The 15,193-nt window shown below is 42.4% G+C and overlaps 1 protein-coding gene across 1 annotated transcript in view; it reads right to left on the reverse strand.

Moving 5' to 3' along the window:
- Positions 1 to 4,256: 4,256 nt before the first annotated feature.
- Desi2 (desumoylating isopeptidase 2) overlaps positions 4,257 to 15,193 on the reverse strand; it is a 43,716-nt gene continuing 32,779 nt past the window's right edge. Inside the window, exons 4-5 of the mRNA XM_087906098.1 lie at positions 14,152 to 14,293; positions 4,257 to 7,588 (exon numbers count right to left, since the gene is read on the reverse strand). Of these exons, the coding sequence (XP_087762224.1) occupies positions 7,355 to 7,588; positions 14,152 to 14,293 (376 nt within the window). The 3' untranslated portion in view covers positions 4,257 to 7,354. The remainder of the gene's footprint in view (positions 7,589 to 14,151; positions 14,294 to 15,193) is intronic.

Raw genomic sequence — 15,193 nt, forward strand, 5'->3', positions numbered from 1 at the left:
CCTAGACATGTTTTCCAGGTCTGTTATTTAAGTCGAGTGGTAGGTACAGAGCGTTATTCATTTTATTATCCTTTAAACTGTACATATAATTATATACACCCCACCCTCCACTTTTCAAACAGTGCTGGGATGGAGCTCCAGGCTTTGCAAATACTAGGTAAGTGCTCTACTACTTGCTACACTGGGAGCTACATGCCCAGCACTAAATCCTATTGTATACATCATTCAAAATCAAGGTGATTTTCAAAACAGTGCCTGGAACATGGAGCTGGCAAATTTTGGTTGTGGAGATGGGCGAGGTTTCACTTAGTCATAGCAGGACTCAAGGGGACATTGTAGAGATCCCCTGTGTTACCTACTGATAGGAAAGAGGGGCATGGGAAGTAACTGTTAGAGACAAAGTCTGGAGAGGTGGGGGAGGCATTTGACGAAAGTAGGAAGCACCTCCCATATTAGCACAGTGTCTCTGGAGAAAAATTTAGTGAGTCTGTAGATTGCGAGATGAGAGGCCAATTGACCTGACATCTTTTTACTGAGGCATCAAGTGAGGGTCTCAATGGAGATAAATGTGGAACACGTGGGGGTCACAAGGAGAGAGGAGGCGTGAGGGCCTACAAGGGGAAGCTAACTTCCCAGGGACCGAAAGTAGGTCATGGTGCAGTGATGAGTGCCGCTGCTTTGTGGACAGAAACGTGAGGCCAAGCCAACCCACAAAGTGGCAGTTAGACACTGGGAATCTAGATCCCGATTGGGCTAGCCAGCCAGATAATAACAAAGGGGCACTGAAGTAGTAGAGGGACCTGAGGAGCAAAGGACTTAGTTGCTGGCCATGGGATTTAGTTTGGGTGACAGGAGAAATTGGTGGGTTTAAGGAGATGTTAGTAAGTGCTAGGTATAATAGCTTTGGGACCTTGCAAAGGCCAATGACTTCTTGCAGTGCAGTGGATCAGGGTAAATCTAAAGTTAATGGTCAGAAATGCTTGGAACAGATTCCGGAAGTGATCAGGCATGGCTCATGCCTTTAATCACAGCACCCAGGAGGCAGGGTGAATCTCTAAGTTTGAGGTCAGCCTGGTCTACAAAGTGAGTTCCAGGACAGCCAAGACTGCACAGAGAAAACCTGTCTTGAAACAGAAGATTCCAGAAACGGTTTAGAACATTCCCAGTGATAGGGCTAAAGTTTCCGTTCAGGGTTGAAGTGACAAGGAGACTGGGACAATGACACTGGTTATTAACTGGGGAAGGATGGTGAAACTAGTGGGGGTAGAATAATGTTGATTGAGGAGGGGCTGGCAACTGGGAGGGGGAGGGTGCCAAGATGACAGAGGCAAATGGCATGTGGATGTAGTCACTGGGAATGAGGACAGAAAAAGGCTGCAGAAGCGTGTGAAGCAGCAGGTAGCATCTGGCATAACTGGATAGCACAGGCTCTGTAGTAGAGAAATGACAGAAGCAGAAATGGAGAACACAAAGGTTTAGAGGGCTTCTCAAGGGACAGGGTGTGGCTGAGAGATGCTTCTTGGAATACCCCAAGAGTCACCTAGAGCAGTTTTGGCAGCCACACTTCAAGTGTCAGAGGGGGCAGCAAAAATGAGCAGTTGGCACATGAGGCTCTGTGCAGGGCCCCTGGGGATGAGGGTCTGAGCAGTTTGGGTCTTTAGTGATGACTGACATAAACGTGATGGCTAACTGAAGGAGGTGGTCCTCTCATGGCAAGGTGGCCCTTGGACTACAGGCTTCTAGACAATTGTCTCTACAGTGCCCAGGTTCATGTTTTACTTTGTGGTTACTTTTTGAATAATTTGTATAGGTTGACTCAAACCCACCAAAAACTTGGGAAGTCTTGCCTCCACCTCTACTGAATTTTGCAGGGGAACCAGTGACTCCAATGGTTCACCTGTCCAGGCTGCCAGTCACTTTATCCAGGAATTCTGTGTGATTTTAGGCGAATGACCTCTCCATTGTCTTTGAGACACAAAGGATGTTGTGATGAAGTGTATTTAGTGATCTAGCACAGACCCAAACATGCGAGAGGTAGAATAAAAGGATTTTGCTTTTTATTTTGTCTCCAGTCTAAGATAGACATTTTTTATATTTGTGGAGGGCAATGCTACGGTACTCCTGTGGCATCTGTTCACTGATGGCTGGCAGAAGAGGAAGGTGTATACATTTTCTGCACTTGCTTATGGCAAAGTGTGACGGCCTCTGCTCCCTCAGGCCATATTCTAGCTTTGCCACCAGAAAGTTCCACATCATATTTGAGGGGATAAGGACAGGCCACCTACACTGAGGCCCCACCCCAGGTGGACCAAACTACCTTAAACATTCTTTTAGATGAGTATTTTGCCTGCACATATATCTGTGTATCATGTGAGACTAAAAAGGCGGAAGAGGACTTCAGATTCCCTGGGACTGCAGTTACAGTCAAGCAAGCCACATTCAAGCTGCTTTGAGGAGTCTGGTTTAGCAGCCTGGGTAACTGTACCCAAGTCCTCCAACTCACAGAAGTTCGAAGGGTAGCCTGAGATACAGTGAGGGCTTCACAGAAGCAGATGATTGTCCTGACACGAAACCTACTGCTTGCCCGTGAGTTTTGGATACGACAGAAGACAAAGTGATAGTCAAGGCCTTCCTCCACCTGGAGGCCCATTTCAAGTAAGTGCTCCTCAGCATGAGGGGCCCCGGGAAAGGCTTTGAAATGGCAGCCCTCAACAGCATGGGAGGGGGCTCACTCTCAACTAGGACTGAATTCTTTTCAGCCACAGCAGGGCTGCAAAGCAAAGCACGTGGAGGCTCATCTGGTCTTTGTAGTGGAAAGGTGGTTCCTTTAGTGTCCCTTGGTTTGGACAGGAAGAAAATAGTTCAAGTCAAGGCGTGCTGACAGGAATTAGCTTTGAGAATGCTTAGCAGTTCTGTTGTGGAATATTTGTTTAACTAGGCAAAGCTGTGTTAGATTTGTTTATGCTGCATTTATTTAACTATGGAAAGATGTGTTATATTTGCATTAATTAAACAACCTGGCCGAACAGTGGTGGTGCAGGCCTTTAATCCCAGCACTCAGGAGACAGAGGCAGGTGGATCTCTGTGAGTTTGAGGCCAGCCTGTTTTAAAGACCGAGTACCAGGACAGGCTCCAAAGCTACACAGAGAAGCCCTGTCTCGAAAAACCAAAAGCCAAACAAAACCAAAAAACACTGGGCTCAGAGGGGTGGGACTGGCACCTAGTTGGCAGGAAGTAGCAAGGAGGTGGGCATGGGTTTTTTTGTTGGAGCGGTGTGGAGAGAGGCTCCTGGATGCCAGCAAAGAAGAACATTAGCCAGTTGCTACTCTCTCTTTGAATCTCAAGTTTTATTAGAATGAGAGAGACTGAGTTAAAGCTGCCTTTGGCAGCAGCGGCAGAGCCACAGAAGTCCCCTAGACTACGGCCTGAGCAGCAGGGCTGCTAGTAGTTTAAACTGCAGATGCTGACAGGGAAGACAGCAGTTCTGTTTCCTATCAGTAACATCAGTAGCTTTTTGCTTCTCATTTACTGTTTAGAAAGTACAGGAAATCATTCACCTTCCTTAGCATAGACTTTCAAAAAGTTGGAACAAGGTCAATACACAGGTAAATTTACGGACAATTAAAAAAAAAAAGATTACTGTTCCCTAGTATTACTGGCATTCTTCTTAGATGGAGGACCTTTAAGTTGTTTTTAGCAGATCTGAATCTATTATGAAATTATGGTAAGAGTTCCACGGAGTGTCCCTGAGGTGAGAACAGCCTAGATATAGAAGATCACTCTTATTTGGCAGAGTGGACAAATCTTGGTAGATCATAAAAACTATTAATTTACTTGACAAAACTTAATTCAAGGGAAGAGTTTATATAGGGGAGAAAACATTGAGCTAGGTACAAAAAGGTCGATGGAGGTGAAGGCAAAGGTTCAGGCTGGAGGTACCACGCAGAGGAGTCTAATGGAAAACAAGGTGCAGAAACACACAGGCTCCTACTTAATTCCTCAAAGGAGGTTGGGAAGTCTTCCAGTCGGTCCACTCTGTCTCCATTCTTGAGACATCCGAGCTTCTATTGCTGCTTGTGCACAAGAGTAATTATCATTGAGTAAGGGAAGCTGTGAATACAAGAACGACATGATACAGAAGGGCTGGCCGCGTTCCTGCAGAGCAGATGGGATTCCTGGATTTACAAATAACCCTTCCCAGCACAAATACACAGAACAGCCTTTTCTCTTAGAGGTCAGAAAGAAACTATAAAACATTTCTTATAAAAGTAGTTTTTAATAAATTGATGTATTTCAATGTTGTAACATGATAACCCAATGCTGTATCAAGGTAGCAAAAGTGAAGGTTCCTGGTGTTTCATAAACACTGAATGACAGTACACTTGCATTCAACTTCACAAGAAATTCTCTTCAGGTCCATGAAGATTCACTGACAGCTGTCCCAACTGTTGACAGTGGGGATGTGTGTGTATAGAATGAGGAGATAATGAAAGTCTAACAATTGAGCTACACTCTCAAACCCATACTGACAAGAATGAAGTGCAATGGCAGGATGGCCAACTGCTGACAAAAACTAACTTTTAAAATTAGTCATTTAAAGCAAACATAGCATATACCAAAGCTACAGGAAATATATAATGGAGTTATAAGATGACACATGGGTTAGAGTCCTGAAGCAGTGAATGTGTTTCTAGCCGTCTTGTGACAGAAGCAGCCATGGAAAGAGTTCTGCAGCTGTCGGTGGTGCCTGATCTCTACACACAATGCTTTCAATGGACTACACCTGGAATTCCTTGCTCTGTAAGATGCTGGTGATGGGTAAGATGCTATTGCTGTGAGTCAGAGCAATAGTTGGCTGGAGCTCAGGCCTGGAGGCGCTCTAGGACAATCACCACCTGCTACCGTCCCATGTTACACTTCTAAAGCTGATGCCCCCAGTGAGGGTTAAAAAACCCAAGCATATTTAAAACAAGTACCAGAAAACAGCTGTCTGATCTTTTACAGCTATTACTGTTCAACCCTCCAGGAGAAATGGTTTCACTTGGTTACAACTGCAGAAGCTATACTGGACTCCATGGATCACATGTAAATTCATGACTACAGTTTTGACCTGGAATTTTTTTCTTATGAGTTCTGGTTGAGAACAAGATTGCTTTCTTCCAAGGGCAGGAGAAGCAAAATTAATAAAACCCATTTTTAATTTGCACTGTAGAAAAGGTCCTCACTAAACGAGATTTTTTCTCTTTCAACCTTAATAAAGTACACTAGACTGCAAGAAACCTCATGTCCAGAATCTGACCTGCTCACTTTCAGGTTTCCCAGAAGACCTTTATATCACTTCAGACGCTACAGAGACCAGCAAGTCACTTGTATTTTGAGTTGCTGAAATATGAGTGAACAGAGAAGAGCTGTTACTGGTTATTTACCCAGAAATGTCTGGGAGGCCATTCCCTTGGGTCAACAGCAGATTCAAAACATATCTCAATGGGTTAGAAAACATCATGATCCATATTATTAATTTAAAAAAAAAAAACTCCAAGTGAACCACATCAAGCATTACCTACTAACCTGGGCTTGGGGGCTAGGTCTCTTCTTTTAGTGAACAACCTCCTGGAGAGCATTAGTGTTTTGTCCTAAGTCTCATTTTCAGACCTGAACTAAGTCAACTCTTCATAAAGACCGCATATTCTGTCCTGCTGCATGGTTCCTGAAACACAGGCTCTGCCCCCCACAGAGCAGAGCAACTTTCCTCTCTGGAAACAGAACAGTCAAACAACACAAAGTGGCTTCATTTTCCTCAGGCCAGTGTTTATAACCCAAGGTTTACTTTCCCTAAAGAGGGTGTGCTTACATTAAGTATCAATCAAAATCAGCTCATGGCAAAGTTAAAGATGTAATTTACTCAAAGATATGTATCCTCACATAGAGAAATGTGACTTTCACACTAATGAAGTATCTAAAGCTGCAGTCAGTACCTTGGATGTTTCTATGCTGCATCCACTACTTTACACAGGACACTCACTCTTAAGGCAGAACATTGATTGTGACATGTAATGATTGGTTCTTACATCCAAGGGTCAACTGGGGGTAGACTCTAGCAGACAACTTCCCTACTAAAGAAGATTTAACTGTAGCGACAACTTCATTCCTACGATTATGTTATGTAAGAGACACACATTTGAGAGAACATAAAAAGATGAATTTAAGACACACAAAAATATGACTTTTCAATGAGAGATCAATGAAAATAGAATTTCTATTATGAGGCGAAACTACTCTCATCATGAACTAATAAACTCCAACAAGTCATTTCTGGTATGGTGTACACAAAGTATTAAATATTAAAGAATTACCTTTGGGGGGGTGTTTCTTTAGACTCTAGTTTTCAACGTCTAGTATAAAAGGTAGCCTGGATAGTTAAAAAGCAGTTTAATGTCAGTTCATACTGCTGCTCAGGAAGCTAGGTTAGGATACTCCCGCCCCACCCAAAACATCCTGGGCAGGGAGGAGTTTAGTATGTATTAAAATAAAAATGAAGCCCCTCCCCAACATATGTGCAAAAACACTTGTCAGTTGTAAGAGTATCGTCCATGAAAACATTATTCATTCATTATAGAATCAAGGCATCAAGCCAGGCAGATACAAGAATACCACCCTGCTGAGGTGGGCGTAGTTGGGATGAACCAGCTGCTCCACGGGCACCTTGGGAAATGTGCTACTCAGAATGGGAAGGGGTGGAGTGGAACTGACCCAGGGCTCCAAGCCCTCGGGCTGTGTGTGTGCTCCTTCATGTCAGGCCAGTTTGGATTCCTGTATCTGGGCACCAAAAATGGTAACAAAACAAATACAAATCTAACATACAGCTCTTAAGCAGGTGATGGGAACTGTAACCATGTAAGTACCTCTTCAAGTGCCTACTTTTTATGCTGTAGTTCTGGCGATTTTCAGGATGTGTACAAAGATGACCTGCCTAATTTCTGAAGATGAAGATTTTCTTCTTTCATGGTGGCAGAAGTCCATGCAAGATTTGTAAACAGTGATACAAAATACTGTAAACGTAATTTAACAGAGCTCATATAAAACAGAGGAAGTGAATCCAAATTTACAAGTGGATTAAAAAAAAAAAGAGGGCAGCTTCATATAAAGTTTTCCCTCCTGCGCCAAGTGATTTTTCTTCTTCTTTTTTTTTTTGTTTTTGTTTTTGACTACAAAGATAATCCTGAGCTGAAAAACTGGGATTTGGGGGAGAGCCATCTTTGCATACAAAATATCCAGAGGACATTTACTCTATTTTCTTTTCTCTAGTGATATTCAACTGCCAGAGACAGTTCTGAAGGTGTGACTTTGGAGATGCTCATAGTTTAGTGTGACGCCCAGTTCTGGCACCAGCTGCAGCACTTGCCATGGCAGCGGATGCGGCTGCATCCTCTGCTTCTTCCAGTTCATCCTGGAGCTCTTGGCTGACACTAGACTGCAGTGCAGCAGGAGTGAGCCACTCCTTTGGGAGGCAACTCTGTAGAAAGGGTATACAGGAGCTGAAGTAGGCCAGTCGGTTGATCCAGCGAGGAATCTCTTTCCCACAAAGAATCTAAGGAGGAGACAGCTCTGTGTTAGGGAGAAGAGAATAATGCTGGCTGTCCTGCTAAAGGGTGGGTAGCTACAGGGTGAGAAAATATATTGCAGACCAGCTTGTGGGGCTACTATTCCAGGTTGTCGACAAGCAGCTCCTTAACTCAGGAGCCAGGAACCCTTCTGCAATCCCTTCCTTTCTTTCAGCTGTGTATTTTTTTTTTTTTTACAGTTATGAAGTCAAGCTAATTCTGCTTGGCTTCTGTCTGTCTTGGATCCTTGAGCTACTTTGAAACATGTAAAATTACTTTGAACAGTACACGGAAGAAAAAGGCTTATTAGCACAAGATGTTATTAGAGTAAGGGAAGCCCCAGGCTGTTAGCAGAGTCAGTCTTGGGTATTCTTGTCAAATCTTTTCCCAGGTTCTTTTCTACTCTCTTCCAGTTTCTACCATGCCACTTTTTCCTGGGCTGCATTCCATGTATTTGCTTTCAACCCAGACTCATTTGTTTCAAGGATGCTCAGATGGTCCAGAAAGAAGTGTGCCTACGTGAAGACTAGCTCCACGATACCCTGGCAGAGGGACCATGGTCAAAACAAAGCACGGAGGCCTGGCTAGGGGGACTAAAGGGGATAGAAGTGGGTGTCAGCTGGAATCCTTCTTGGCTGGTGACATGCTACATTTCTCTGCCCACTTCTCATTCTTATAGAATCCTTGGGACTGGGAGTCTTCCTCTTCCTATTTTAGATAGTGAGAAGCAGCTCAAAACAATGCTGACTTTACCCTGTATCATCTTGGCTCTCGTAAAAACTGGACTCAACTGAATCCATGTTCCACTGCCACTTCGATGGTTTGCCTCTAGTCATGCTAAAGATTATTATCATGTGATCTGAAACTAGTATCTTAAAATATCTGCAAACATTAGGTTAATGACTTTGGAATAAGGCTTCAAAGTTTCTTACAGCAACAAGGTAGTAAGCATTTAGAAAGCTGGCAACTGTGCAACACTTTCCCCTAAGGATACAGCAATATTCCTTAATCCGTTTTCTAGCTTGGCTAAAAGGGAAATTAGGTGACTTCATTTACGGACAGGTAGGGTGTTCTGACCATTTTTGATTACCCAGGATCTATCACAGTGCCTAAGAGCACAGAGTGAGGCAGATGGGTACTTAAATATGTTTAAATAATATTTACTTGGGTAAAATGTGGGAGAAGACCGAGCAATGAACTTACTTGATACCGTTCCCATCTGTCTACTCCTGAATGCACTAGCAGCATTGTGTCTTATATTTGAGATAGACCTAGGAGTATCTGCATACTGCATTAACCACATATAAAGCAGTTAAGAAAAATTAGGTTAACACGACAGCCTCTTGCTGCCCATTTCACATTTTCCTTCTCAAATTTTGATTCCATTCAGCAATCTGTTCTCTTAGACATATCTTTGTGTTTCAGGGAAGCTGACTTCACACAGCTTCAGTCCCAGTTGGGGACTGATCAACCTAAAACAGTCTGTAATATCCAGCCACCTGTGTTCATAGATACGCGCCTATGGCTCTTGGTTACAATGAAAAGACGCAGAGCTAAGGTCATGAATAGTTCCAAGTCTAAAACATCCATTAGCTGACTCTTTCATAAAAAGTTTAGCAATTCTTGGGTTGATGTTTCACTTTTTTTTAAATTTCCATTTTAAAGAAAGCATTTTATGTACAAGCATTTTACCTGCATGCACATTTGTATGCCATGTGTGTGGAAGAGGGCTTCAGATCCTAAAACTGTGTAACACAAGGGCCGGCTTGTTGGGGTTTCCGTCCCGCCCGGTATCCCAACAGCCGGCAAATCCCAAAGAGAAATTACACACAGGACTCCATAAGGTTATAAACTGATTGACTCATTAGGTCAGGCTTCTTGTTAACTCTTATAACTTATATTAACCCATTATTCTCATCTATGTTAGCCATAATGGGCTCAGTACCTTTCTCGGTGTGGCAGCTTACATGTTGCCTCTTCGGTGGTCTGTACAGGAATGGCTGAGGAACCTCCTTGCTTCCCAGAATTCTCCTGTTCTCATTGCATCATCTCTACTTCCTGTCTGGTTTTCCCACCTATACTGCCTGCCTGGCCAATCAGCGTTTTATTAAAATATGATTGACAGAATACAGACAATTCTCCCGCATCAAAACTGAAGTGTAAATTACCATGTGGGTGCTGGGAACTGAACCTGGGTCACCTAGAAGAGCAGCCAGTAGCTGCTAAGTCATCTCTTCAACAACCTTGGGTCTAAGTTTTGAAAACTCTGAGTCAAAGTCCATTAGTAGGTTATTTAGCATTGTAACCAGAATTTTATTTTAATGAAACAGATTATTAATAGTGAAGAAACTGTGACACTTGTCTTCCATGCATTTGTATAAATGGGAACATAATATTTTTTACTATGGTTATTCATCAAATAGTATTTGGTTTATACTGTGTGAAGGGTAATGTCAATTGGACCAACCACCAAATAGATAAGGCTCTAGGTAGGTCTGTGAGAGATTATCTAGGTTAGATCATTGAGGTGAGGAGACATACCCTAAATGAGGACAGCACCATTCATGGGCTGGAGTTCCAGATACTGCACAAAAAGGAGAAAGGAAACTCAGCACCAGATTTATCAGTCTGCCTCCTGACTCTGTAGATGTAGGGAAGGCATGGCTCTTGCTGCAATGATGGACTTTCCTTTAACTATAAGCCACAATATACTCTCCCTTGTTTTATTTATTTGAACTCTTCTTCTCCAGCTCTCCCCCTCTCTCTAATTTATTTTTTGTTACTTCATGCACATTGATATTTTGCTTGCATGTATGTCTATGTGAGGGTGTTAGATCCCTTAGAACTGGAGTTACAGACAGTTGTGAGCTGCTGCCACGTGGATGTTGGGAATTGAACCTGAGTTCTCTGGAAGAGCAGTCAGTGCTCTTAACTGTTATCTTTCCAATTCCCCTTCTTTTATTCTGTAAATAAAAAAAAATTGTGCTTGCTGTATGCATGTATGTAAGTACACATATGCCATGATGTGTGTGGTTAGAGGTAACTTTCTGGAGTCAGTTCCCTCCTTTTACTGTGTGAATCCTGGGGATCAAACTCAAGTAGCCAGACTTTGCAGCAAGGCCCTTTACCTGCTGAGACATCTTGTTGGTCCTTAAAGTTGCCTTTGTCAGGAATCCTGTCACAGCGACCAGACAAGTAAAGAATAAAAAAGCAGGACCAGGAGTGGAGCTGCTGCTCTGATAGACCTGAACCTGTGGTTCTTTGGGCCACTGCAACTGGTTTACGGGAGAAATATTAAAGACTTTGGAACTTTGGGCTAGAAAAACCCTTAAACACTGTAAGCAAATCTTAATGGGGTATTTCTGTGAGAGCTGGGAAGATAAGAATGTTGAGAGAAAAGGAGACAGTGGAGTCCCAGCTTAGGAAGTTTCAGAGGGAACCACTGACTCCATACATAACTGAGCTAGAAGTCATCCACATGTTATTCTGGCAAAGGATTTCGCTGCATTTTACCCATGTCATGAGAACTTGAGTGAAGTCAAATACAGAAGTAATGGACTAGTTAGTCTGATGGAAGAATTTCAGGGCAAGATCGCTTTTGGCTATGGTGTGGCCACCGATTTTTGCTGTCATTTAGATCTAGGTAAGAGAGACCAAAAGTGAAGCAGACATTAGAGATGTACAGTACGTACAGGAAAGAGCCTGGGCACATTTAAAGTTGCAGTTGAGGCCCTTGTTGTATGGAGCACTGAAAAGGTGCTCTGAGGACAAGAGTCTACCCATCTAAGGCTCTGACTTGTAAAAATGCAAATACATCCCACAGAAGGAAGTCTAAACCAAGAATGTAACTGAAGGCGTTAATGCCCAGGGAAGTGTCTGTGCAGGACACACTCAAGTTGCTGCACTGTGGTCCAAAGGGCAGGCTACATCCTGAGCTGGCAGCAAAACTTGGTAGTATCATCTATATAGAACAGCTTTCTAAAATATTTATTTAATTATTTATTATGTATACAATATTCTGTCTGTGTGTGCGCGCCTGCAGGCCAGAAGAGGGCACCAGACCCCATTACAGATGGTTGTGAGCCACCATGTGGTTGCTGGGAATTGAACTCAGGACCTTTGGAAGAGCAGGCAATGCTCTCTTAACCTCTGAGCCATCTCTCCAGCCCCTATAGAACAGCTTTCTGAGGCATAATATAAAACTGTGTGAATCATGGCATCTTATACTATGGTGTCAGAAAACTGCTGAGCAGGCAAAAAACCTGGCAGTTCCCGAGAGGCTAACTGTGTGAAGCTATGACAGTGAACCCCAGTTAGTTGGAGAGGTCAGAATCATGGCTGACAAGGAAAGCTGCATGCATGAAGTGGCACTGACATGTGCTGAGGCAACAAGAGCTTGGACAGCGGCACTACCCAAGCCCTTTAGGTCACAAATGGGTCCAACAGGAGCCCTATATGCCAATATGGAGCTATGGGGTTTGGTGTTTTCCTTGTTGGTCTGGTTTTTGGTCTTGCTTTGGTCTATTCATTCCTTGATATGCTCCATTTCTGCCTTTTAAAATAGAATGTTTACTCTGAGCCACTGGATCCTGGAAGTAGGTAACTTGGTTTTATGTGAGAAAGGCTCAGTTAAGAGGTTACAGTTATACTTTTCTTCCCCTCAGAGACAGGGTTTCTCTGTGCAACAGCCCTGGCTGTCCTGGAACTTGCTTTGTAGACCAGGCTGGCCTCAAATATAAGAGGTATGCATGGGGAGTTCCTTACAACACTCTGGTATCAGCAAGACTAGGCTAACTCAAGCACCAGAAACAAGAAACTAGCTGACAATATTATATTCTCATATGAAGACTGTTCAACTATCACTACAGAATGGACTCTAGGACAGAAATGGGCCCTCTTATCTGTAATTTTACTGCTGCAATTTAAGTTATAATCAGTCACTTTTAGTCTAAAAAATGCTTTTAAGAAAGACTACATCAAGCCTTTAATGCCTGCATTTGTGAGGCAGAGGCAGAGAGCCAGGCAGATCTCTGTGAGCACAAAGCCAGCCTGGTCTACATGGTGAGTTCCAGGCTAACCAATCTAAGTAGAGACATCCTTTCTCAAACAAACAAACAAAAAACAAAACAAACAAAAATAACCAACCAACCAAATAAACAAAAACTATGTCTGCATAACTTTTGTTACAGCACAGCGTGATGTTTTTGCTGCTAAATTTCATTGCAGGTATTTATGTGTAGTGGTTTGAATGAGATATGTTCCTTATGGTCTCAGGAATTTGAATACTTAGTCCTGTTGGTGGCACTGTTTGGCAAGGTTCAAGGCTCAGGAGGTGTGGCCTTGATGAAGGAAATATGCCACTGGGGTTTAGAGCTTAAGACCATACCCACTCCTAGTGTGCTATTCACCACTTGCAGTTTGTGGTTCAAGATGTGAGCTCATGGCATCTAGTTCCCGCCATCATGCCTGCTACTTACTGCCATGCTTTTCCACCACAATGGACTCTTATCCTCTGGAACCGTAAGCTGAGTAAACCCTTCCTTCTAAGTTGCCTTGAACATGGTGTTTTATCAATCAATAGAAAAGTAACTAGTATATCATACATACAAAAACTATAGTATAAGCCAGATATGGTGCCTTTTAAAAAACAAATAAACAAAGCAAGTTATCTATTAACAAGAGTCAGGAAAATTCAGGTAGGCAACTAAAATTTACCAAACAAAAAGTCTCAGCAGCTAAGAAATTTCTTCTTCTTTTTTTCCAAGACAGGGTTTCTCTGTGTAGCCTTGGCTGTGCTTGAACTCACAGAGATCCCACCTGTCTCTGCCTCCCTAGTGCTGGGATTAAAGGTGTGTGCCACCACTGTACAGTGCTAACAGTTTCTTAACCTTTATTTTTTTAAAGTTAAGAATTTCAGTGTGTTATGGTTTGAATCTTAAACATTCTCCCAAGGTTCATGTACTAAGTGTGGTTGCTAGCTCAGGGCACAATGGAAAGTACAAAACTCTGAAGGGGTAGTCTAGTGAAAGGAAGTGTGGCTGGAGTCGTAGGAATGCCCCTGAAAGAATACCAGGCACCAGTTCCTTCCACTGTTTCTCTCTTGGTGACAGATGGTAAGCTGCTTGGCTCTTCTGTGTAGTTCCCACCAAGACACACTGTGCACAAGCTCCAACCAATGGTAATCCACAATGATTGGAAAATATGTCTTTTTCTATGTATTTGTCACAGTTATAAAATGCTAACATAAGGATACAAACCAAGTGAGTAAGAGGCAATTATCTGTAGTCATTCTACCCACTACAAAAGAATGAGCAGAATCACTACTTAAAACTCTGCTGACTCTATGGGCAGTGGTGGCACACATCTTTAATCCCAGCACTCAGGAGACAGAGGCAGGTAGATCTCTGAGAGTTTGAGGTCAGCCTGGTCTACAAGAGCTAGCTCCAGGACAGGAAGAATCAGGGAAAAAACACCAAGGTTGAATATAGTGACACAGAAAGTACACCAGCAAAGTGTTATCTGCAGAACTTTAGGAGGAAACTGAATTTACCTCTGATAAAGCTGAAGAAAAGTGATTGCAGTTTTTGTGCATCAAATGGTAGGCATTGCCTTTATACTCTTTCCCCAGTTCTTCTACAATCTTCTCTACATCATCTTCTAGAAAGTCCGTACTCCCTAAAACAACAGCTTCTCTTAAAGAACAAAAAACAAAATAAACAAAGCAGTTTCAATCAGGTTATTTATAATAAGCATTATTAAATACTTGCTTATTTCCAGGTATATTGTAATAAATAAATCAGGGCTAATATATTCAGACTAAGGTAAATGAGATACTTAGTAATTTCAATTTTAGTTTCCATTTTGCTTTATGAAACATGTTTGTTATTAGAGCACCAGATTTAAGGTAAAAATAACCTTGCTAAATACTCATAGCAAACAGCTGGTCATATTTTCACTAAAGAAAAAATTCTTGGTATTAACCACCCTTGTGTTGCATTGAGGCAAGCCATGAAACTTGACTAAATTTTAAAATATAGTATTCAAAACATCAAATAAAAACACTTCAATATATTTCCTGGAAAATGTAACAGATACTACTCAATAAAAGGTAAAATTTAAGATATAAGCTAGTTGTAAAAGACAGCTAAAAATTACTAGAAAATCATTTTATCAAGCACAAATGGAGACTGAGGGGCATCAGTGCTGAGTTAGGAGCCGTGCACTCATAACTGTTGCAGTCCTGTACTGAACTGTCTGTTTTATTCTGGGCACATTCACTATTACAGATCCACAAGTTTCTTCAAAGCTTCTTGAAATAAAGACTCTAAATCTCACTTAGGATGTAACAGGTGAGGGATAAACACTCTGACTAACGAAGCGAGGGGTCTAGAGATAGCTGCTGGGTTTAGGGCTACACTGCACTGAGGCCATCGACAAGAGTGTCCAGGTTCATCAGTTCATTTATTTTAATTTTACAAATGTTTCTTTCATTGGGAAAATGACGAGATTTTTATAGTAGGTCATACTAAAAAATCCCACCCTGACCACTCTCCCTTTGCAATTCGGAGACTAGGCAGAAGATCATCAGGTGA

Source organism: Myodes glareolus, chromosome 5 (genome assembly GCF_982192425.1).
Source record: "Myodes glareolus chromosome 5, mMyoGla1.1, whole genome shotgun sequence".
In the NCBI taxonomy this organism is placed as follows: Eukaryota; Metazoa; Chordata; class Mammalia; order Rodentia; family Cricetidae; genus Myodes; species Myodes glareolus.